Below are 24,545 nucleotides of genomic sequence, written 5' to 3'. Positions count from 1 at the left end.
GCTTCATGTAACAGATGATTATGTTGTTTAGCTTTTTATTGGTCATGAAATATTTTGCTAATACAATGATTGCAGGAGAAGAAACATATGAACAAGATTGTTTGAGAGTTCACTTAGAAAAGCAAATGTACCAATTTTCACTTCATCTGTGCCTATGTGTGTGTACACATCGGATATTTCCTGACTCAAAATGCATTTTTAAGAGAGAGGCTATTGTGCTTGTTACCATGATTAGTGTATAGTTGATGCAAAGAGTCCATGCCACCTAATTGAAGACGTCTTTGCATTTTCCTGGTATTTCTGCTCATTTATTTTTATAACCTTGATCCACAGATAATGAAATATTGTTATTGCCACTCTAGTGATTTGACTTTGGGAGAAGTCCAGAGTCTCTTTGGGGAAGGGTGACAAACTTTTTTTTTTTTTTTTTTTGTATAATAACCGCTGTCACAAATACAATGCAAGTCTGTGAGGGAAAAACTGTTCTTCATAGTCTGATTGTCCTAACATCACCCTGTAAGACTGCCAATACCTGATATGATTGCTGTGAAGATGGGTGGGGGAGGTGAGCATCATTTTAAATCCCTGTTTCTGCTGGAAATAAAACAGTGCAGTATGAGATGGGAGAGCCAAAACAATAGTACTCAGAATAACTGCAAGGTTACTAATAAATCTGTCACTTAATCACTTGAAACAACTCCTGTCACATTTATTGGGTTTTCTATGTAATTTCTAATGTAAAAATATTGATTAATAGATCTTTCAGAGTCAGCAACACATGAACCAGTCTCACTTTAGGAGTTTGTGTGCTGCCTTAGTGCTGTCTAATTTATAAATGAAGATGCATTAGTAAACTTATGAATTTTTTAATCTCTGTATGCTGAACTTGCACAGACATTAATGTATACTGTATTACATTTTGGCACTGGTGCAGCTTCCTGATCAGCTATCAGGCTCAAATTCAGTTGTGATGTGTTTACAGGCTGCTGGAAATAATGCATTGATTATAATGGTCAAAGGTACTCACAGTAACATGTAGGGGGTCAGTTGTGAATGCTGGGTTGCCAGTCCCAATCAAAGTCTGACATATATTTTATAACAACCAATCAACCCTGCAAAGAACTAGGATTTGTACCAGTCCTAACAAGCTATACGCATCCCAGTGCATTACCTGCACTAACCAGGCTGTAGTCTCCAGTTCTTCCACACAAACTCCAGTTACTGTGCTGAATCAGGGGTGATGGAAGCCTCCCAGGGATACAGGACTAGGGACTAGGATGGAGGATGGTTGGTTTCCAGATTTGGCAAGAACAATGTTCGCCTTCACAGTAAACGCTGTGCCTTACCCCTGAAAGCAGCATGTTTCAACTAAATGCTTTTACTGTCAAAGCGAATTTCCGTTTCTGGTTTGCGTCATTCTCTTCACACTTTAGCTACCCCTTAGCGAGTAGCTGGATTAGTTGGATACTCATTTATTCCTAGCGACCAGTGGTTGCCAGGCAGTTGCCAATGAGTCTCTAGACCGTTTGAAAGAGATAGACTTGAGCCACTGCTTGTTTGAGGTTTGCTGGAAAAAGGCGCATAGAAGCAGGGTACTTTGCACACAGCATGAAAGGATGGTCTTCACTTTCTCCTCTGTGCATTCGCGTTCATCCAGCTTCCTGCAGATGAAGGACAGAGGACAGAGCTTATACACTGGATAAGCATAAAAATGGATTTCAGGGTGACACTGGCACATTGAGCTGAAACTAGCCCTTTTATTTATCATCAAGACATCAGCAGCCAATGATCCCTAAACACAGCATGAGGACCAAAGAAATATGCTGTGACTTTATTTCTGTAGATCCTTTTTGTCATCATTCAGTCAGTCAGCAGGAAATACTATCAATTATCTGTTGACTAGACTGTTGGTGTCTATTTTTCCTAATATAATTCAGGTTGGTAGCTATGACACCCAATTAGGGCAATTAAACTGAAAATAATGTTAAATTGAAGCGTATCGTGCCAAAATAATTGAACTTTACAGTTTTCTTTGGAATGAATGTGACATGTTTGACTGCATATCATTTTGCTGTCCAGTAAACGATGTGAGCAACAAAGGATACTGGAAAACTTTCTGGGAAAATCTGGGCTGATTAAGAGAGACGTGCATCTCACTGTAGATGATGCAGCTCTCATATCTAGAAACATGCTGAGTTTCTATTTTGTTAAAGGAAAGAAAAAGGAAATGTCACTAGTGTGATGTCAGTGGAGAGTTTGTTTTGTCTCAGTGGTCCACTCAGACTCTCAAATATGCTGTCTGTATTTTTGGCACGTAAATATCTGAAGTAGACTCAGATGGTTTGGATGAAATTACATTTTTTTTATCACCACAAATGTAATTAATGCTATTGATATCTACGGTAGTTTTTTGGCTCTGATCCCAACCCAAGTTCAGTAATAGAGCAGACAATATTGAATTGACTGGAGTCCAGTGTTTACCACAGAACTGCTTTCTACTTGTGGTGATAGCAGGGGTGCATACACGTGTGGATGAGAGTGCGCATGAAAGATGGCGAATGCTGTTCGCATCCTAAATGACTTCTGTTTAATAAGTGATGACCTAATGATCCTATTTCTCGTTCCTTAAGCCTAGCGCATTGGATGAGCTCTCATCCTCATAATGAATATTTTCACCTAACAAAGCCACGCCAGGTGGCTGAGTTTGTTAGCTGCGTAAATCCATAATTTTTCGACAGTCCTTACTGTTATCATGGCTTCTCAGGGTGTGTTACCTGTTTTTGTGAAAACCTGGTTTTGACACAGTTTAATGTGTATTCTGCTCTGTTCCTTTGTTGGGTTTTAAATAACTAGAATATCTCCACACTTCCAAATTAGGTCAAAAGGCAACAGTGTCCTCGTCTTTTGAGACTTGGGCTGTGTGTTGGGGTGCTAGCGCTGTTGCTTTAGTTTTCATTTTGTCTTTTTCTTTTCTTTTCTTCCTACTTAAAATCCTTACATACTAGTGTGTAGCAGCCCACACATTAGCACATGTGATGCTGCTGGCTATGCTCTGTGTATCAACCTAACCTGACATCGCTGTAACTCTATTGCAGCCACATGACTGGTCTGTGGGGTGCTATTACCATTGTCACTGGCTGTTCATGTTGTCTGTGAAAGTATGGATCTCTGTCAACTTTATATTGATGTTTTATATTGCGATAGAGGAACTTTTTTTCACGATAATTATTTTAATGTTTTTATTGTCCAGCTGTACGTTGCTGTGCTAATATATTTATATTAGCATGCCTATAAGTCTTTTTGCTAGCCAAAATAAGCTCGACTTTACCTCCAGACATTGCTGGTATTTAGTTTTCCATCTTTCTACACATCCAAAGTTATAGCACTGCTCCTTTTTATTTATTTATTCTTTAATGGAAGCTTTAGAAACCAGATAACTACCCCAGACTCTGTTGATGCTTGTAAATCATTTTTTTCATGTCTATGTTGATATGAGATTTTCTTGTAACTGTTGGGAGAACAGTTACATGAGCTGAAAGAGTTAGCTCCCGGTGGTCTCAGTGTCTGTTTGCTTTTGGGAACTGGATCATTTGAATCTGAAATGAATAATAATGTCAGACTTAACAAGTGGATAAAGTAAGAGTCTCTACTTTTTGGAAGCACGCTGTCTTTTCTTCTAGCTGACAAATAGTCATTATTCTGCTCTGTAGCCCTGGTGAGCTGTAGGTTCTGTTTAGAGCGACCATGTTGCTCACAGTGGGTTTTGTAGAAGAACTACCATCTCAAGCTGTGATCCACAATAGTGGAGTTGAAATCCATCAGGCCACAAGAGAGGCAACTTTCTGAAGAAGCAGTTTAAAGATATCAAGGACCACTGCGGTAGGGGTCTGCAGCTATTAGGAAAATCTGAAACTCTGATGTGAAATTTAGTATTTTGCTTAGTGTGGCCTGAGTTTGTTATAAAAAAACCAGATCAAACTAATGAAGGAATGTAAATATTTGGTGATCAGATTAAAACCTGACAATTGAAACAACAAAACTGTCCAAATAACTTATTTGCAGGTTGTTTTTCTGTGTGGCTTAATATAACCACTTCAGTGCTTACATCTCGAGGTAAGGACTGTCTCAGGGTTTATACTATAAGATGGCTTCGACTGTCAGGCTGATGAGAGCTTACATTTCAGCTCTTTGCTAACCCTGAGTGATATCTCTCATCTTTTGGTAGCATCATAGAGCTGTTTTTACTCAAGTCAGACTTTTGAAATTACTTGCTGCTGAACTTTAAATCAACTCATTAAACCAGGTTTAAACTGGAAGAAAATAAAAACACTTATTGGTGTATATGAAGTTAAAGCTGAGGTCATCTGATGCTGTTAGGATGGGTGATTTTTTTTTTTTTTTTTTTTTTTAATATATATTTTTTTATTTCCCCCTCCCTCTCATTTCTTCACTTCTTTTATTTCACACAGCAGGAAAGCTGTGAATAGGTATGTAAGCTGTGAGTGTGATGAGGTGGAGTCAAGAGGCACACTAATGAAAGCCATCAGTGGACTGAACTACTTCAGAGGAGACTCTCCCACAGCTTCACCTGAGCGCTATCCAGTACGGGAATTGCATCATGGCCCTCAAAAGCTGCCAGGGCTCAAGCTTTCATCTTCACTGTTGAGAACATAAAAGCTCAACTTTCTTTGTGTTTTTCATGGTGTATTTAGGGCCTGACAGTGAGTAGGTTTGGCTCAGTGCTCAGGACTGTTTCAGGCTGTTCTGATGGCCCAGCTGGTGGAAAGTACAGCCACAGCAAGCTGGTTGAATCTCAAAATGCTCTTTATATGTGAAAAATCACTTTAAAGTGAATGGACCTATTATGCTAATTTTCAGTTACAAGTGTTTATTCTTAGACTCCACTACAGTGGCTTTGCATGATTCACAGTTATGATTCATTTATGTTCTGCTCGGCTTTGGTACAGCTCCTTTATTTATAAAAAAAAATCCTGTCCTAGCTCTGAAATGTACAAAACAAACAAACAAAAAAAGGTATTTGAGTCCCTAGTTGTTGTTGTTGTTGTTGTTGTTGTTTACATTTATAATAACAAGAAAAGAAAAAAAGTTTTCCAAAGGTACAGAAAATTGTATACAATAAAAAAAAGTTTTTGTTTTTTTTACTTTTAAAGTTCATCTTACAAGACTAACTGCTGGTTTCCTGCTGTCAGTGTTGGAAGTCTGTGTGTGCAGGGCCACAGATGGCAATGGACTCTTGTACCTCAGGAGACCAGCAAAATGTAAAGCTTGTTGACTCTTCTTTGCATCATTTGGAAGAAGAATAGCTACTGCACTGCTGTCTCTAATGGCAGATCTTAATAAACTAAACTAGTCATCATGGCTCACGCTGAACTAAACTATATATGAGTTTGCACTTTGAAATCAACATTACAGTTTCCATGTCTTCAAATTTAGTAGGATTTTTGTGCGTGACCTCAATTTTACCGTAAGATGGTAAATGCAGCAGACTGTGCTGATGCTTTTGAAGTCATAACCTCTCTGAACTCGCCACCTTCCTGCTTTACAGGTCTTTCTGTTTGTTTAGTTTGTTAGGGCTCTTCTTCTTCCTCGCATGTTTGGCATCATTTTGAAATGCTTTGTTCCTATAATAGGATCAACCAATCATCTGTCATTTGCATGTGACTGCGTATAGATCCACAACGGACTATAAAGGCAGCGGAAAATGCATCGCTATAAAGGAAAGAGATGTGTTGATTTATTTAACAAGAATAAAATAGAGGAATAATGTTACCCTCATTATTTTGTTTTAATTGTTATTAGTGGCTCTATAGTGTGGTGGTGTACAGTACGTGTTTGCCTCTGATTTTGATCCTGGGAGGAGACACCTTTGTGGTTGCATCATTAAGGGCATCTGGTGTGAAGTGTCTGCCAAACCAAACATGCGGCACAACCCACTGTGACAGCCACCTGTGAAACAGGGAGCAGCCCAAAGTAGCTTTTTCATTTTGTTTTCATAGTCAATAAAAGTTAAAATCATAATGAAAATGTAAAATTCATAAGCAGCCCTATCTCAGTCATGAAAAACAGTTTTTCTTGGTGTTTGCTTTCATTTTCACATTCTGGTTAGGGAAGGTGGTCCACACTGCTAGGTTTAGACACCCAGTGCACTGTGCTGTGGAAAGAGATTAAACTTTAGGCCAAAATACATTATAGGAACATCTTACAAAGCTTAACACAACATTGATAATGAAACTTTTACTTGTGCGTCTTCATACGACCGTAACATCACCACCTCTTAAAGGCAACAGCCTACTGAGGCACCTAGAAGGTACAGAGACTCGTATCAGCTCAGGTTGGCCGTTCATTGAACTGAACTTTCAGTGAACACCGAGATCAGGTGCTGAAACCTCCAGAGATGATATTTAAAGAGCAACTCTGATGGTTTATGTGTTATGGTAAAGTCAGCGTAGAGAGACCGCTCAGGCCCTTGTGTGATTTGCTCTGTTGTGTGAAAGATTTAGGGATTCAAGGTAAAATCTAATGATGCTGCTGTACCTTGGATTTGGAAGCAGTATAAAAATGCATGTTTTTGTATTTGTTTCAAAGCACTATTTCTACGTATACTATCTCTTTTATGAAAGAAACCAACAATTTTCACCATTTGTGTTACATATCGTTTGAATTGAAATAAAATCCTTAAATTTCATGGCCACTTCATCAGTATTTTATTTTGATGCCAAATCTTTGCAAGGTTGCATAAAAGAGCTCATGTTGGGAAATGGATTTTTAAAAAATAAAACATCATAATATCAGGACAAAAACGGTCCCTAAATCCCTGCATAGACTGCCCTGAACTTTGAAAGTGGATTTCAGAGTGCGGCTCACAGCTTTATTTGATTCCTCAGGTGTAGTGGCAGCAGGTCTGCTGGAGCGCCGCGAGGTGAAAAGTCTGGCAGTGAGATAACTCTCTCCCAGGCACTGGATTGTATGAGGTGAATGGTTGTACTGAATTGGGCTGAGTCCATGAAGGCTGCCTGGACGGGAGCCCAATACTACGCTGCTGTGTATTATAATTAGCTTCTTACACTGGAACCTTATTCAGGGCTCACACAGGGCTCCCAGGGAAGTTTGGGAAAGGCATTTCATTCTGTGCACTCCCTTCAAAATACACAACAACCACACTAAAATAACAATGAAGGCTATGCAAGAAGCAGAAAAAATAGATTGAAAGAAATTTGTTTGGGCTCATTGGTGAATGGGTCAAATGTTTCAGTTTTTATATCATAAAGGGATGAGCCAAATGCTCAAATAATTCTATGCACCATTTACTGTAGCACACAAATAACTGCAGTGGGTTTTTGGTCAGTTTCCACAGATGATTTTTGTGCTGAACTCACTCCTGAGTGGACATTATTTACCTCACTTTATTTGTCTAATCGTGAAAAAAATCTAGCTTCTTTATCTGGCGTATAAACACATATTACATTACAATGTTTTTACATGTCATTGTTACATGTTTTAAGTAATCATTTGAAATTGATCTTAAATGACAGTTTTGGCTTCCAGTGTTTATTATAAAAGAATCTTTGTGCTTAAGATGGATTTTCAGTGTTTCTTTTGACTTGTCAGGTGTTAGGTGTTATTTATTCTTTTTTTTAATGCCTACTTAATCATTTATAGCTTAACTGTAAATTTAGTTAATTACCAAAATGAACTGAAACATGAAGTTAGTCTTTTCTAAAGCTCCAACACTTCAAGTTCATTTACTTGTGTTCTTGCTAAATGAAAAACTACACTTGTGTGCTATACTCCAAATGTCAGCTTGTTACTCTAAGCAGTAGCCTGTAGTCAGAGTGATACTGACACCCATTTACTCAAATATATAGTTGTTCAACAGTGCAGATATGTGAAATCATTTAGGAAGGAAACGGCCAAGTGTAAGTGTCCACGTTCTCTGCCCTCTGAGTTCCTCTCTGCTGAGCTGTGAGTGGTCAGCCATGCATGGCCACATGATGTCTCCATTACCTGGCTGAGAGGCGGACATGCTGCCTGCCACACGCACACTTATATACCACCTGCTGCTTGTGTTCACTGCAGGCAACTCGCTTCATTGTCACTCTCTTCTGATTGGTTGCAGCCCGTGCCATGAGGCGAAATTGGATACAGAAAGTGTTTTACAGCTGCACATATACCAAAGTCTGCTCGCCAGCTTATTTGTTGTTGTTTAAGGAGTCCTCTGCAGGGCGTTTTGCACTAGTTATTCTTTGAGGCCGTATGGGTTGCATCCCTATTGTTGTCCGTTTTAATTATTTGAAGCTGACAGCTAGGAGAAAATGAGCAATTAATGTGGTAAAGGTAAAAAATGGGTTTATTTAATGTGAATCTCTATTTACAGTAGGACGGTTCAAAGCAGCTCTTTAACCAGGGTACAACAAAGCTGGAGTTGCCATTAACAGTTTACTTTCTTGATTAAATTTTTTAAGCCTTTATTAAAGTTGATATTTTGTGGGTTTTTCCTTTTTTTCTGTCTCTCATGGGGGTAAGAATGAATAGTAAAAAAATAATATTTTTACAGTGATTATTTTGTTTGGTGAAGGACCCAGCTCTAAGCTAGTAAAATTCAAGAATTAAATCATAGAGCTGGATATAATCATAACAGGTTCGTGTGGAATAAAAACTTCAGGTATCTTTAGTTCAGTAAAGAAAAGATACCCAAAAGATATTCAAATTTAAGAGCAGCACAATTTAACAACTCTGAATATTTTTTTTTGCTTGAAAAATTGTTAATTAATGAATAATTGTCCTGCCTATAAAAACTGACTTTTTTATCTGGACGTAGTTCTCCAACTGGAAACGCTAAGTTCAGATGAACAGAACTGACTTTTCTTACCTGGATGATTGAGCATGCATCAGGAAATTTATTGGACTGGCTGTTCCTTAGATGAGGTGTGGCTTAAAAGCTGTTAATGGAAGTCAGGCGAAGGGCAGCCAGTCAGAAAAAAGGCTCCTAGGGAGCAGAGCTTTAAAGAGACGGGAGCAAAACGGCGTTTTTTCAGACAAAAGATGCACTAAGGCCCTCTGTGACTTCATGGTATAACATAAATAAGGATTATTGTGAAATTTGAATCGTGTAAAGCTATTATAAAACAGCCCAAGAATAAAAAATATAGAGCTGGAAATGAGTTGGGTGAGGCAAACAACCTAAAATCTTCAGTGTGAAAAAACTAATACCTGAGTCCTGACATTGAAAAATTACTGCCTACCCACTGAATGAAAAAACTGTTTGGGTAAAATTTTAGCTTTGAGCTTCCATAGAACAGATGCAAAAAGGAAAAGGTTGCAGACTCCTGAAACTTTTCAAAGATTAATCCAGGCTTCATGTTCACGGTGACAGAATTTGAAGAATCCATAGAATCGACAATAAAACCAATGGATGTTAGAAATGCATTCAACAATGAAGACTAACCAGGCTTACCCTTACAAACACAGCGGTACTGTCTGTTAAAACAGAAAGCGGGTTTCTATTCAATTACTGTTGGTAAATATCCACAGTGCAAACTCAACTTTCCTGTTAATTTCCTGCAGCAGTTCACACAAACAGAAACACACGTACATGCATGAAATGTAAACTTAATCTGCTGCATATAAAACTTTCTTGGGCAGAAGCAAAAGTGCTTTACAAACACTATAAGGATAATAAGGAAGATGGTATAGCAAGCAATAAAAATGCAAGGCAAGCTTCCTTCTATGGATGAGAATAATAAGGCAGAAGTGAAGAAAGCAGCTGCTCTCTGTTCTGTCTCACAATTTCCAGGCGGAAATTCTTCTTTGAGTCATTGTCGATACAGAGACAGCTTTATCTGGGAGATGGTTACACTTCTGTGCTATGACAACATCCTCACATTCACAGTTTGACTCAGTTTTCCTTTGCAGGAAAACTTTGGTGGGTAAAGTTTTGGCTATTGTCAGCAGAGTCTGGCAAGTTTGAAATCCCTTACCTGCAGGAAGAAAGAAGGACAGAGAAGCACAGCTTAGTTAATGAATTCAGATCCTGAATTAGCTTAAAATGCTCAAAAAAAGTTAAAGTAAACATCTATGATCAAATAACAGCCAAGCACAGTCCATCTGGAGAAGCTGTTCAGTGGCAGCAACACAGCCAGACTCGAAGTTTGTGTCGTAATGTTATTCCGTCTTACCTGTTATACACTTTAGCTCAATTCCTTTGGGAGGGATTTCTATTTTGCACTGAATGCAGTGCAAAAAACGATTGCAAAGAATAAAACACTTTAGCACTAAACAAATTTACAAATTATTATACAAGAAGCTCATTTTTGTTATACATTTGTAAAATCTCTGCAGTAGATCCTGAGGTAGACATTCTGTGTTAACTTAAATTTTGCAAATATATGTGACAGATTAGGTTTTTCAAATTAATAGCTCCAGAGGGACAAACAGAAATTCTGGTACCTTGAACCACTTTTGAAAAGGTTTTTTAGACCTGTCTGCTGCCCTGTTAGTGGGAATAAGTGGACAGATGGTAAAGATGGACAGTACTAGGTAATAACATTTGCTTGTTCCTTTTTTCCATTTTTAAACTTCTTGGATGCATGAGCTAAACCCAGGCAGGCTTGAAGTCCAATGGCAAAAACTTTGCTGACAAAATGATTAGGCCTACTTGTGTCAAAGTACCACATTAATGGGTTATTGAAGGGTTTCACTTGCCCAGCTGAAATATAAGGTTCTCGTTAAAATGGTCCTGTTTGGACCATTTTGAGTTCTTACAACAAAACTGCTTAAATTTAGAATCTCTTCGTCCTAGTGTGACACAAGCCCAGTGCACAACATTTGTCTAAAGTGTGCATACAATTACACAAACATGGACACACACTGCTGCTGATGCTTTTAGTATCAGCCAGGGATGAGATTGTTGTGCTTACTTGGATATTTTCAGGCCCTCAGTGCAGCGCTGATCCATTAATGCATTAATGAAGGCCTAATCCTCCTCTGGGAAAAAAAAAAAAAAACAAAAAACCACTGAAGCTGCCGTTTCATAACTAAATAGTTGAGTTTCCTGAGCTCTCTGTGTGGGCGTCACCCGGCTGGGCTTTATAAACTTCACCTTCCTCCAAAGGAGCCTGACTGCAGGTGATCGTGCAGATAGTGGGCTCCGTCTATTGCTAAAACTGCTGCTAATGATCAGAGGTTAACCGTTCTGTGGAGAGACCTGAACACATGCCGCGAGGCGCCAGCCTAAAGCTTTATGTTCAGTGTGCATGCTCCAACACTGCAAAGATGACAACAATTACTCATTTATACATTTTTCTATCTGCTTGTTAATTTTTTATTTTTTTTGTTATCATTTTGAGAGCTTACATCTGTACACATAACTCCTGAATTAAATGTAGGCATGTTCAGCACCAGAGTAGTTCAGCTGATTGTTGTCTGCATGACTTTGATGGTACAATTTTAAACAGCTGTAGAAAATAACAGGACTGGAGGCTGAAGCATGCTGTGCCAGACTGCAAATCGGCAAAAAACACAGCAGGGTGTTCTCCATATACCTGCACATACAACTGACAACCACAGTAAATAAGTGAAAATTTAAAGTACCATTATTTAGCTTTAGATGTACATTTATAATAAAATTTTTAAGAGGAAAACATTATTAGAAACTGTTTATACAAACAAGCAGAACATGGGTCAATATGGGCAATGCATGCTCTGTCATTGTGCTACGGTGTGAGCTTTGCACCAGGTGTCCTTTGGCACTGATGTCATCACTACTGTTGGATGCAGAGAGGGATCACTGGCCTTCTAAAATGTTTCAGAGCCCACATTTGGATACTGAGTGTCTCTTAGTGGAGACTGTGGTTAGGGTCCAGCTCAGGAGCTTTCGTGATTTTTGCTTTACTTAAGTGCTGCCAAGCATTGAGAATTAGTTTTATTTTTAAAATGTTTTTTCAGACACAAGCTAGCTCTGTTACACTTATGTATTTAAAAGGCTCGCCATGACTGTTAATTACACATGTAATGACAGAAAGAGTTACTATGGGAAAAGAATGCAAAAATATCAAAAATCCAAATAAAAGTTCTCTGGGCAAAAAGGTCCTCAGCTGATATCAGTCCGGAGCGTGGTGCATGAAATGATTTACTGTTCTGTCATTAGTCGCTGTGTGTCTGAAGTAGCAAGAACTGCACCTAAACTCCCGCCAAACAGCTGTTATGGCTTTGTCACACAGTATGTAGTGTGGTGGGTGGATAGCCAGTGGGTCTAACACTTTCATGGTGGAAATCCAGAAAACCATCCACTGTTAGCACTGTCTTTTTTTTTTTTTTTTCACAATCACTTATTCATTTTCATAGTCAAATGTGCAAATGTTTGTAATATTTGATTATATAATCAAATTTAGAATATTTTCTGACAGGCTTACCTGGCTCAGCTTTGACTCTGTGCCATTATGGTATTGGCTTAAAATGCACTTCTTCAGAAAATTAACCCAGACCTTTTTTTTTTTTTCTTTTTCTAACAACCATTTAATTGTGACACCGGGGGATCCTTAACAAGCTTCCAAATATGGCAAGGCCAGACTTTAACAAATACTGCTGTTCTGTTAATTTTGTCCAAATGATGATTTCAACAGAAGCCTGAAGGCTCTAGTCAGAGTCTTCGGACTCTCCCTGTTGGTCCGAGAGTCTTGATGGTGCATTAGGGTTCAGAGCCAAAGAACAGAGCTGTGTGTTAGTTAAGGAAAGCTTATTTCCAACAGTGATACAATATATAATCTGCTGATTATTGAGGATTTCACACGTACACTTTTATTGCGCGGGCTGTCCTGGTGTATTGATGGCCATCTGTGCATAGTTTGGCACATATTTTAATGTTTTATCCATCCGAGAACATGCAAACACACACGTGCTTCCATCCACACTTCAGCCGCTAATACAATTGAATTCTGGGAAAACACCATCAATAATTTATAATTAGCAACTTTTCCTTAAAGCTAGTATGAAAGAAGCATGCAGTCACCCATTGGTTAGTGTGTTCCCACGACAAAGTCTAGAGCTGAGCATTGGTGGTCGGATCTCAGTGTGAAACTGTACGTTTTTTGGCTAAAACTTTAGCGCATATAGTTCATCATGGAATGAACTGTGTTCCAAAAACTGGGGATTGAGCCGATAAAGGACCAGTCATGTCACAGAGAAAGTAAGCATGTTTTCCCAGACATGCTCTTTTTCTTAGAGGAGTCTCCCCCTCCTGGCAAGGCCTTTTTTTAATTCCTTACAAAACTGAGGCTCACACCCTCGGGCCCACCTGTTTTTGTTTTTTTTTGGGGGGGGGGGGGTTTGTTGTTTGTTTGTTTGTTTTATATATCTATACCCATGTAAGCAAAAATACATAACAAATGAAATTTTTCCCCCTTTAAAAAAAAAAAAGGTAGGACTTGTGTAGTTCATCTCACACAGCCAATAATCTAGTTACTATCTCAAGACAGCTCAGTTGTATATCATAAATCTTGACCTCAACTAATGGATCTTTACAGCCAGTACCAATTTAAGATTTAAACGCAAACAATTGCAGAGAAAACAATTGAGCCCGGACAGGCCGTGGTGTGAACTGTTAGTCGATATGCTCTGTTTTAAATTGTGTGGACCGTCACCCTTTGCTTTGTCTGCTTAAACTACGACCAGGATGCCTGATGTTTGGAGGCCTCTGCCTCCAATTAGCACTTTTCTAGAGACCCTGATGTGGTCTCGCCTCTCATCTTTAAAGCAAATGTGTAGAAATTCTGCAGATCCCAGCCTGTGATATGGGATAATGGCTTCTTTAAAAAGACTGTGAGCAGCAGCTAAAACGTCACAGACAACCAGGTGTTAATTAACATCCCTCTTAATTTTGATGATATTTTACACGCTATTTTTATCTCTGGCTGTTAGCCCTGACTCTTCTTTCCAGTGCTTGGCTTTGTTAAGATCTAGAAATTGAGTCTTTTGTACAAATCTTTAGAGGCTCACTGAAATGTATAACACTTATTGTAACATTACTCCTTTTTCTCGCATTCTAGTCTTACACAGGAAACTAGGCCTGGCTCAGACATCTCACCCTGTCTGCGACTCCTGGCTATAAATTCAGAGCATGCTGTGATATTTTTTTAAGGTAAATATTAGAGATGGCACGATACCACTTTTTTATGTCCGATACCGATATCATAAATTTTGATATCTGCCGATACCGATATGAATCCGATACAGTGTTTTTTTTTTAATCAATAAAACTGTTTGTTTATTTTTTAATATCTTGCTGCATTTTGTATACGTTCATAGTCAAGTTTAAATAAACAACAACACTAAAGCTCATCAATACTGATCAAACTAATAAACTTAAACCTACACCATCCTCCCTATTCTGGTATTTTAAAGAGAACTTAGCAGAAATATTAAGCAACCTAACTAATAGGGTTGCAAACTCCCAGCAAAGAAAAATAGGGAACCACCCCCCACCCTCCACCTCATGATGCTTAATCGATGTAATCAAATTTAATTTGATGCAGTGTGGGAAAAAAATGCACAGAAATAAATTATTTTTCAAGAATAATTAAATAGATTCAACATCTTTCTTCAACAGAATTGCAGACTGCACAGATCGCACCTTCCCAAAGGTAAAAGTACTATAGCTTACTAGGGTATATTAGACTTAACAGTTACTATATACAGTAATGGACTTCTATATATTTCACACAAGATTAAAACTTTGGGTGTAAGATCCAGATAATTATTTATTAAAAGCTAGACATTTTAATGAGAGTAAGAAAGAAAAGTATGTCTTTGTGCCCCCTTTTCCCTGTTAATGCCCTATCGGCCCCCCTAACTAAACTTTGCTAGATCCGCCCCTGCACAGTTACCAGCCATCAGCTGCATAGAAAAAGATCCTGGTGTAGAAAGTAATATTAAATAAATTCTAACAACAGCTTATCAAGCTTAAACGTGCTGCTGTTGTTCAGCCGCTGGTTTCCTCTTTCTGGTGCAAAGTGGGCCAAAAACAAAGAAGAGAGACGGAGTCGCGACAGAAAAGCCGATCAGCTGATCATTGATCAGTTTCATGATTGAAGTAGCAACAGGAGAGGGAGGGAGAGAGAAGAGGCAGTCGCTCCATATATCGGTTGTTAAGCTTAACGTGTGGAATGCTTTACAAACATTCAGAGATCAACTTACACACTTGCTTTACTTCTCTCTGGGAAAACTTCCTCGGAAATGAAATGCTGGTTTGGTACCAAGGCTACAAATACACACAGCCGCTCTATCACGTGAGCACACTGCTCTGAGGTGCTACGGTTATGAGCCGAGTTACGCCATGTCGCAAGTTTTGCGAGGTGCTTTTTTGATATTTGATGGATCAGATTACATTTTTTATTTCTCTCCGATATCCGATCCAGTAATTTACGTCAGTATCGGACCGATACCGATACGTAATATCGGATTGGTCCATCTCTAGTAAATATAGCCTTGTCCCTAAAAGCATCTACCTTCGGATGTGTACCTTCGGATCTCTGTTGCTGAGTGTAGCTCTTCCCTGCCAGCTGTGGCTCACATTTATAACATTTGTAGTTGGGTTTATTGGCTCTGCAGCAGAGTCGGACAACTCGGGCTCTGCCAGGAGATCACAGAGGATCTGTGCAGCTGGTGAAATATGTTCTCTGCTGTGCTGTGAGGCGTCATAATGTTCAGGGTTACAGTACCTGCACTGAAACGCATTATGATTCTGCAGAGCTGGTGGGAGCGCCCACACAGATTGCCTCAGTGTTAGGAGAAAGCTGCAGAGAATGAGGCTCTGTCACCGAGGTTAGCGGGTCAAGACTCACATTGTTTTTGAAATTAAGTATAGAAGAAGGAGTTTCTGACCCGTCTTCACATCCTGCACATATGTCATAATATGTGCTCTCACACTGAAAACCTGCAGCATGCCCCAAAAATATCCAAATCCCGAGTGTGTTCTGGAAATCACTTGCAGTCAGGATAAAGGAGTGAGTGTGCACAGACTGATGGACGGGGGAGATGGTGAATGAGGCTACGGTTTCATGTTGTCAGGACTTGCATGTATTTTTCTGTACAACCCTTATCAGTTTGATTTTACATTACACAAATTTTTCATAGTAAATTAGAAAAGTGTATACTTGAGTTTTTTAATGCTTATTTTTTCCTTTTTAAGTTCTTTTTTTTTTTTTTAAATGAAAGATGTTAATGTATGGAACATTACAAATAGTAATGAGAGAGAGACTAGGATGCAAAGGTGAGTCTCAGCTTGAATCTGATTGGCTTGCTGAAGCAGCCTAACAACTTCCTGTTTAATATTTGACACAGAAATCCAAACCGACAAGCATTTTGCATTAGATTCATAGATTGTATAAAATATGGATGTAACTTTCTGGTCAGAAAAATGTCAATTTGGAAGTGCCTTAAACCTGCATTTTTATCTGAAGGTCACCAGATGGCGATAGTTGTGGTTGCAAAAACGCTTGCAATTGGCTGGGAAATGGCTTTCTTTCTGGACCTCTGTAAATACTTACGAGTTTATGGGCTCAGTTGCTCACCTTGTGTCATACTGAATAAAACCAACACTCTTATTTTGTACATTTTGGTCATACCACGTTATAAAAAGGTGGATTAGCCATGTTTTCCACGGGACATCGACTAATGTCAATCACAAATCAGCGAGCAGTCAATTTGTTTTGGGTTTTTTTGTTTTTGTTTGTTTGTTTGCATTTTTGTTTAACCAAGATGGCGGTGGCCAAACATTTTTTTTTTTTTTTAAATAAACCATGCTCGATGTAGACAATTGGCAAATAAATAACATTAAATGTTAAAGATTTATCAAGTCAAGCTCAGAATGAAGTTTGAAAGGACTTCACAGGCAGAAAAACATATTTAAAAATGGGAGAAAATTAAAATTTATCAACATATTTAAAATGCGAAACATACAAATACACAAGGAAAAATCCAAAACAACCAAAACTTTAACATGCATTAAAACCAACCGAGAGAGAAGATGAGAAAGAGAGAGAGGAGGAAAAACACACAAACTTAGAAGAAAACCAAACAGCCAGCATGGTATAGATAAAGAAAATGTGCATCGGCTTGACCTGATTACTAAATGTGACTGAAACCTAACAGTTGGTGTGTCTGGTCTCTGAATATATGTTTGCTCAAATTGGATTCAGAATCATTTTTGACATTGGCTATTTGAGAGTTTGGCCTCATGCTTGGAACAAGCTGCATCCTGTTTTGAATGAGCTTCATTCTGCTGAGTCCAGCAAACAACCCTTGTAGTAATACAGCTTAGGAAAGGAAATGAGCGTGATGCATTGATTACTTGACAGTGCAATTCTGTCGGACACCTGGCAACAAATCTCCTGGGAAAGAAACTAAAACAGCCAGGCTATAGGCTTTTGTTTTCCCCAAGCTTTTGGTAGTTTTTCTCTGCTTAAGTGGTCGATGGTAAAACTGGAAAATACAGAGGAACTATACTTCACAAAATAAATTCCTGAGAGAGAGGGTCATGGAAACAAAAACTAAAACATGAAATCATGTTAATTTTATTCTCATTAGTTTTTGAGCCGTTTTACTTTAGTTTGCAGGTATCACTTCAGAAGCAAAACTCAAGTGTAGGAAACAGTGTCATTCTCAGCACTTGGATTATTATGAGAGAGTCTGGATTGTCTTTTGTCGTCAGATCAAATGTTAGTCAGAAAAGCTTTGTATAAGAGAAAAAGCCTTTTTCTTCCCTTCTTCCCATCCCCCCTGGTGCAAGCTCACAGGATTGCGCAGGGCATTATTTGAAGTCTTGTATGAACATAAAAGCCTGCTCATAAAAGTTCCCTGCAGTGAAAACGACCTAAATAAACACAGCCCTGAAATAAAACTCTCCCCAGGTTCAGCTAACCTTTCCTCAGAATGGAGGATGGGGACAGGAGAGGCTAGAAGAGGCATTAGGGACCGAGTGCCTGAGCATGGGATGGTTTTGTAGTGGCAGAATGCAGCTATTTGGTGGATGTAGTTGTCCAGAGTGCATTACAGCAGCATGAGTGGTTGCATTTTTAGCCAGGCTACAGTCTGACCTCTGACTCTGGTAGTGATGGTAGTGTTTCAGTCCCACTGGGGATGGAACCAGTAGCACTTCTGCCTTTCTGCACACACAGTCGCACACATTCACAAAGGTTGTATGTGGAAGTTGTCTATTTGAATTTCAGTGAGATTTCTGAAAATATCTTGAGCTGTGAAGCTGTTTGTTTGTCTGAATGCATCATTCATTCATACCTTAGTCGCCTACTGTGGCTCACGCAATCCTAGCAATCTCTTACAACATCCTATATTCTGCCAGTTGTGTTTCTAGTTTCCAATCTTCTGACTGACACCAGGTTTACTGCATCTGCTCACGTCTCCTATCGGATTGCTTTCTGTATATGGCCACATTCAACAGAACATGTAAAATACAAACTAAGTGTAACACATCCGAAAATGTGATCTGCAGTGTTGAAAATACTGTGTTATTCAAGCCACTCTCATTCCAAAATCTTGTGACGGTTTGTGTAACACATCCCAACCACCTAAACATTATTACTGCCCAGGGCACACCCAGATCTCATCAACCTCTCCCACAGTTCAAGGAACGTGCTCAGAAAGAGCCCATAGCTGAGTGACTGTCCAATAAAAGTATCTGAACATGTGTCAGAACAAGCCTGATCTGCAGAGGTCCCAACCCACAAGCCACAGTGCATCCTCCTCCAGTGGTGTGTGGTAGACACCAGAGGTCTTTTGTCCATACCACAAAATATGAGAGCTGTTGTGAAGCATGAGTGGGAGCTACCCACTGTTACATGGTTTTAATTTTATAGCTGATCAGTGTGCAGACATTGTTTTTTGGGCTCAGCCTATGACCTGTGCTTTTTTGCAACAAGCCTTGCCACTATCGCCCTGCAATAAAAGCTATTTTCAGTTTACTCTTTACCTGAACCATTACACATCTGTGCACACCAAGACAGAACATGATCTTAATATAAAAAAGGTGGCTAAATGGACCCCAATGACAGTGTAGTTCACTACAAATCATGCCCAACATATCAATAGTGTCCTTGCAGTTAGCTACAGTGATTAAGGATGCCTTCATTTCTTTGCCATAGCTGTTGCTTAATCCTCCTCCTCCTGGTTTGTATGTTTTTTTTTTAAATTCATGCATTGAAGTGCCACATTTCATTTTACAACCTTTTGAAGCCTCTGTTGGTAAAGTAATGAGAGCTCAACAGCAGTGTTGTGGGATGGTCACGACATGGGAAGATATAACTGGAGAATTCCTTTCACATTCAGTCTAATTTAGAATTCACGTTAATGTAAATCTAGACTACAGGATACTTTTAATTCTTATTGTTGGTTAAAAACATATTTTAATACATTTTAAATGCACATAATTTGCTTTGTTTTTCATGTAACTTGCAATAATTAAAGAAAGTGCCTCACAGAAGAAAAATCAAGCAAATATAATAAAAGTGTCATCACACTTGTTGGCAGATGCTAAATATTAAAAGCCTAGGTCTGGATTATGATATCTTTGTGCTCCTTATTATTTAATTAGGGACATGTAAGATCCCTTCGTGTAACTGATCCCCCTCTCTGTGCCTGTCCTCACAGCCAAGTTGTTGCCTGGCTCGACCCTCCTCTGTTATAAATAACCAGTTCTCATAAGCAACTAAGGTTATTTGTACTCCATGTGCAACAAGCACTGCATTTGTACCACGTCACTGAAGCACAGTGAAACTAATTTTGCTTTTGTTGCTTAATTCTTGCAAACATTTGTCTTTGACAGGAGTTTAATGATGTTAATGGCTGTTTGACAGAATCAAATGAAATGCATTTGCAGAGTTTTTGTTCTTGCCGAAGCTCTGAGATTGGGGAGTGCGTTTTAATTTATTGTCCTATAATGTGGGTGTTTTGAAGCCCTTTGAGATTCTAGCTGTGATTAAGTTTATGCAAATAAACCTGACTCAAAGAGAGTGGATGCATTTAACGCAGTGTTTACATCCTTTATTATGCAGGCTTTTCAGTGTAAAACATGTCAGTCCAATGATAAAAGTTGTGTGGAAAGTGTATTTTTAACAGTCTTGCCTGCTAGTGCCCTGGCCTGCTTTTTACTTTTTTTTTTTTTTTTTTTTTTAAATCATCATTGTCTTTTTGTCACATGCTGAGCTCACCATCTGCCACTGCTGCAGTATCGTCAACGTCCTTAAAAAGTCATTGCTGTATACTTAATTATCTTGCTTTAATCGCCTGCCCTCTTCAGGGAGATGAAAGGTTATTAGAAAATGAGCCCACACGGGGATTTTATTAAAACTGAAGCACAACTCTGTATGCAAGTGTATATACAGCCACGGTTGGGGATGTAGGTCCTGTTGTCCTTGTACCATGTGCTTCTTTTTTTCTTTTTCTTTTTATAAGTGGTTGAAGCTACATCCATCACACTTGAATCCTTCCTCTGGCTGTATTTATATTAGTTCTGTATGACTTGTTTGTGTTGTTCTGGTTTTTGTAGTGTGATTGAATTTTAGATCCTCCTACAGTTCTGATCAATTCCACTTTTAATCATAAAATGCTGATTTAAGAAAACAACACAGTCAATGAGATAATTTTGTTTTTGAGCATATTGAAGTTCCGACATGTCACGTCACAAGGAGGCTCGCCTGCTCTTTCTTAACGAAATTAATATAATATAATATAATATAATATAATATAATATAATATATGACACTAAACAATGGCACATTAATCAGCTGCCTCTGTAGTGAGTTTCCTCGGGATACCTCTGGGATCTTGGACTGCAGCGGTAGTCCAAGGAACATGAGGAAATCACCCAAGTAATAGCAGTGTGTTTACCTCCACCTGCAGCTCTGTAAAACAGTGAGAGCAATTTTGAATTTTTCTATTATTTTGTCTGCAAATGTGTCACTTACACGAGTGTAGAGAAACCCGTGGCCTGGTCCTCGGTCTGTCTGCCAACAAAAGAAGTGGTAACTACATCACCTTACTGCGTCCTTCATCCTCTTCCTCCTCAGTAATCCATCACGGCACTCAGTCAAATCACACTTTTCATGCTAGAGATGTGTTAACCAAATGGGAGCAGAGATGTAGCAGAAAAGTGGAGCGAGGAGGCCTGAATCCTGTGGCAGAAATGCAGCTCTCTTAGTGTGAGAAGCAGGCTCGTTAGCATTCATGTGTTGCGTTCCTGGTCTCTCACACGTAGCAACATCCTCCATTATTGAGCAGTAGTAAATGCTTTGAAGTTGTGCTGTTTGGGGAGTTTGTGCTCCAAAAGAGAGTAGGAGTGGGGACGCGAGGCTTTGAAAGGCAGAAATCTCAGCTAGTTATTGTGTTGTATTGATCAAAATCCTTTTTCCTGATATTTCTCTGCCCACTGTTGCACTGTGTTTTTTCCTTTTACTGGATGGTAAAAAATGGCTGTTCCACATAAAGCAAAAGAAGCAGCAGCACCACCAGCCTGCTCTGGTCTGTCATTGAAAGCAAGGTCAAGGTGACGGAGAATCTAATTGACGCTTGGCTCAACCCCGCCAGTCCCCCCGGGATGTTTAACAGCAGCGCTGCTCACTCACCCTCCTGCACCGCCATTACCACGTGGTTACACCACAAGCTGCGACTTGCATCTCATTAGCATTTGACAGCGTGGGCCAAAGCTGCAGTTTCATCTAATGCATTTAATGGTGAGACTATATTCAGAGTAATTTAATTAATGCCTTAGTGTGAGTCTGCGGTCAGATAACATTAAAACAATTTCACAGCAGCGTCACAATCAAAGTGGTGTGTTTCAAATTGTTAATAGCTGGTTTATTTTTATTCATAATAGGGAGCACATCTTTGATATCATCCATATTAAACATAAAGCACCATCAGTGGGTGAAGTTTTAGATTATTATAGCCAAATAACTTACATTTGGTACATGGTACATGTTTACAGGTTTGTGATTTGAAGGAGTTGTTGAGCAAACTGAAGAAATCCTATGGATGTCATCATATATCTTTTCTTTCTGTTTTTCTCTTTAATTTTGACTGTTTATTATTCTGCACATGTGAGAATTCAACCTGGTAAATATTTTCAAGGTGCAGTTGCTTAGTAGCGCCACATGGTAGTGGAAAGGCAGTTCCTGTTAATAACGTTGGACAGAAATTGGAGGCAGCCAAGGGTGTAGCAGGAGGTAGCCCTCGGCGAATGGAGCTAAGGGACTAAACTACTTATTTCTACATTTACACCTGCTTCTAGACTTTTTAAAAATAATTTTAATTTTCACAAATGTGAAATGGATGATCTGATTGGATTTATAACAGGACAGATTCCCCTGATTGCATTAATTTCCAAGCAATAGCTAGAGATTATAGGTGTAGTTAAATCACAACAGAAACTTGGGTGCGTAACAAGCTGCTGACTTTCTTGTGTATAAAGTACAAAATCCAGAGTCTAAATTCCTGAATATATTAGAAATATTTTGGTAAAGAGTTGTGGAAAGACACTGATATGTTTTGCTGAAATATTCTGCTCTTTTAAGACAATACGTTTATTGGTTTATTCATTCTTTTCAGTTATTGTGGAATGGAAAGCAACATTTCAGCAAAGAGTCGACCAATCACACACATTACTAATGCAAACTCCTCACAGAAAGTGGTTATGAAATTCAAATCTAGAAACAAATAATGCGCCATTGTGGCACCTATAAAAAAGAAAATCACTGCTCAGAATAATCCCTCCTGGGATTTACAGAGTATGTGACAAGTTACAAAAATTAGGTGGTGAATGATGGTTAGCTTTCAATTCAGTTTCATTCAGTTTCATTTCATTTCAAATCACAAACAGTCACCTCAAGGCACTTTATTTTGTAAAGTTAAAGCCCTAAATTATTAGAGAGAAAACTCCAACAATCGAACGATCCACCCGTGAGTAGGCAATTGGTAACAGTGGGAAGGAAAAACGTCCTTTTAACAGGAAAAATCCTCTGACAAAACCCGGCTCAGGAAAGGCCAGCCATCTGCCAAGAGAAGAGAGCAGAGGAAGGTGGGACAAAAGAGACACAAACGAGAGAGCTGGAGTTTAAAATTACTGACACATAACTGTAAACAGGACTTTAACTCGGGAGATTGTGGTTCATGCCCTGTGTTATTACCATTTTTTTATTTTCAGAGTAGAATTTCTGAAACAACAGTGGAGTCTGTTTTAGCGGCAGATTGACGTCAGCATCGTCAGATTTACGTCCCGCCCTCACATAAAAACTAAAAGATGTGGTGGATTTGTGGAAAGTGTGGTTCCACTCCAATCTTTGCTTTACTCTGATGCTTTTCTGAAAGTTTTCTCAGTTTTCATACCTTCTGTTTTAAGTCCGCTATAGTTGTACGAGGATGGAAGATTTGTGATTAATAGATGTGCAACATGGAGCACAATGTCCAAAAATGTGACATTTGGGATTATTGTTTAAGTCTTGATAATGCAGCTTCACATTTATAGCATGTAGCTGATGTTTATTCAGAGCAGCTTAGAATAAGCTCTAAATCCTGGATCACCCACATTATAAGCAACAAACTGTACAAATACAAAGATTAAAGCAATACCAGCAATCCAACAAATGAATAAACTCTCTGAGTGTGTGGGTGTAACAAAGGTTAATGGAGGACTTAATCTTTATATTTTGTCTCTGCAGTGAGACTCTGACCGAGGAGCCGACAGTCGAGAGGTGTTCGACTGCATGAAGAGGCCGAGTGACGGGACTCTGGTCCTCACCTAAACCCCTCCCACGACCTCTCCAAAAGCCTGGACATGGTGAGTCTCCTGATTATGTCTGGTGTTTGTATATTTTGTGTGTTTAGCTATCAATAGTGTGTTTCCAGCTGTTATATACACATATTCACCTGTAGTGTGAACACTGATCAGGTACATGATCAGTCAGCACGATGACTGATCATGTGTACCTCATTCAGGGAGAGGAAAAATACATTGAAAACAAAATTAAAATGCTAGAATTCTCCAGTATAGCACGACAACTTGATAAGAAGAGTAACTCTACTTTTCCATGTCCTATTTTTGAGAAAAAGCTGATTGGATGATGCCCTGTGATCTGGATCTTATCACCCCAATCATAGCTGTTATTAATGGTTATCAGTCACATACACATCCCCAGCGGGCATCTTCTCTCCCGTTGAGCAGGCTCCATAGACTCTTACCATTCATTGTAACCACTGACCAGCGGAGAAAACCAGATTATGTAGACATCTAGTGGTTGTGTGAAGAAGTGCATGTAAAAGCTCTGATGGTAAATGCTGTGATAAATGTTGTGACAAAGTTTAACAGGCTGGGTTTTAACCCAGACTGTGATTTATTTTTTATTTCCTCACCCTAGAGCTAATTGTCAACAACTGCAGTTCCTCTAGAGGCCACTTGAGGCTGTTTCAAAGGGAAGTAAATCCCTACTGACTCCCAGGTTACAATGATAAACTTTACAGCTAAA

The 24,545-nt window shown here is 39.0% G+C and overlaps 1 protein-coding gene across 3 annotated transcripts in view; it reads left to right on the top strand.

Annotated features, from left to right (window-relative positions):
• LOC102306077 (spermatid perinuclear RNA-binding protein) overlaps positions 1 to 24,545 on the top strand; it is a 94,484-nt gene that overhangs the window by 13,196 nt on the left and 56,743 nt on the right. For all 3 annotated transcript variants that reach the window (XM_042214238.1, XM_042214239.1, XM_005947645.3), the window contains exon 2: positions 23,742 to 23,860. In XM_042214238.1, coding sequence (XP_042070172.1) covers positions 23,858 to 23,860 — 3 coding nt within the window. In that variant the 5' untranslated portion in view covers positions 23,742 to 23,857. The remainder of the gene's footprint in view (positions 1 to 23,741; positions 23,861 to 24,545) is intronic.

The sequence above is a fragment of the Haplochromis burtoni genome, unplaced genomic scaffold (assembly GCF_018398535.1).
Source record: "Haplochromis burtoni strain Fernald_Lab_line unplaced genomic scaffold, NCSU_Asbu1 Contig_537, whole genome shotgun sequence".
In the NCBI taxonomy this organism is placed as follows: Eukaryota; Metazoa; Chordata; class Actinopteri; order Cichliformes; family Cichlidae; genus Haplochromis; species Haplochromis burtoni.
This window is presented reverse-complemented; position numbering and strand designations above follow the sequence as displayed.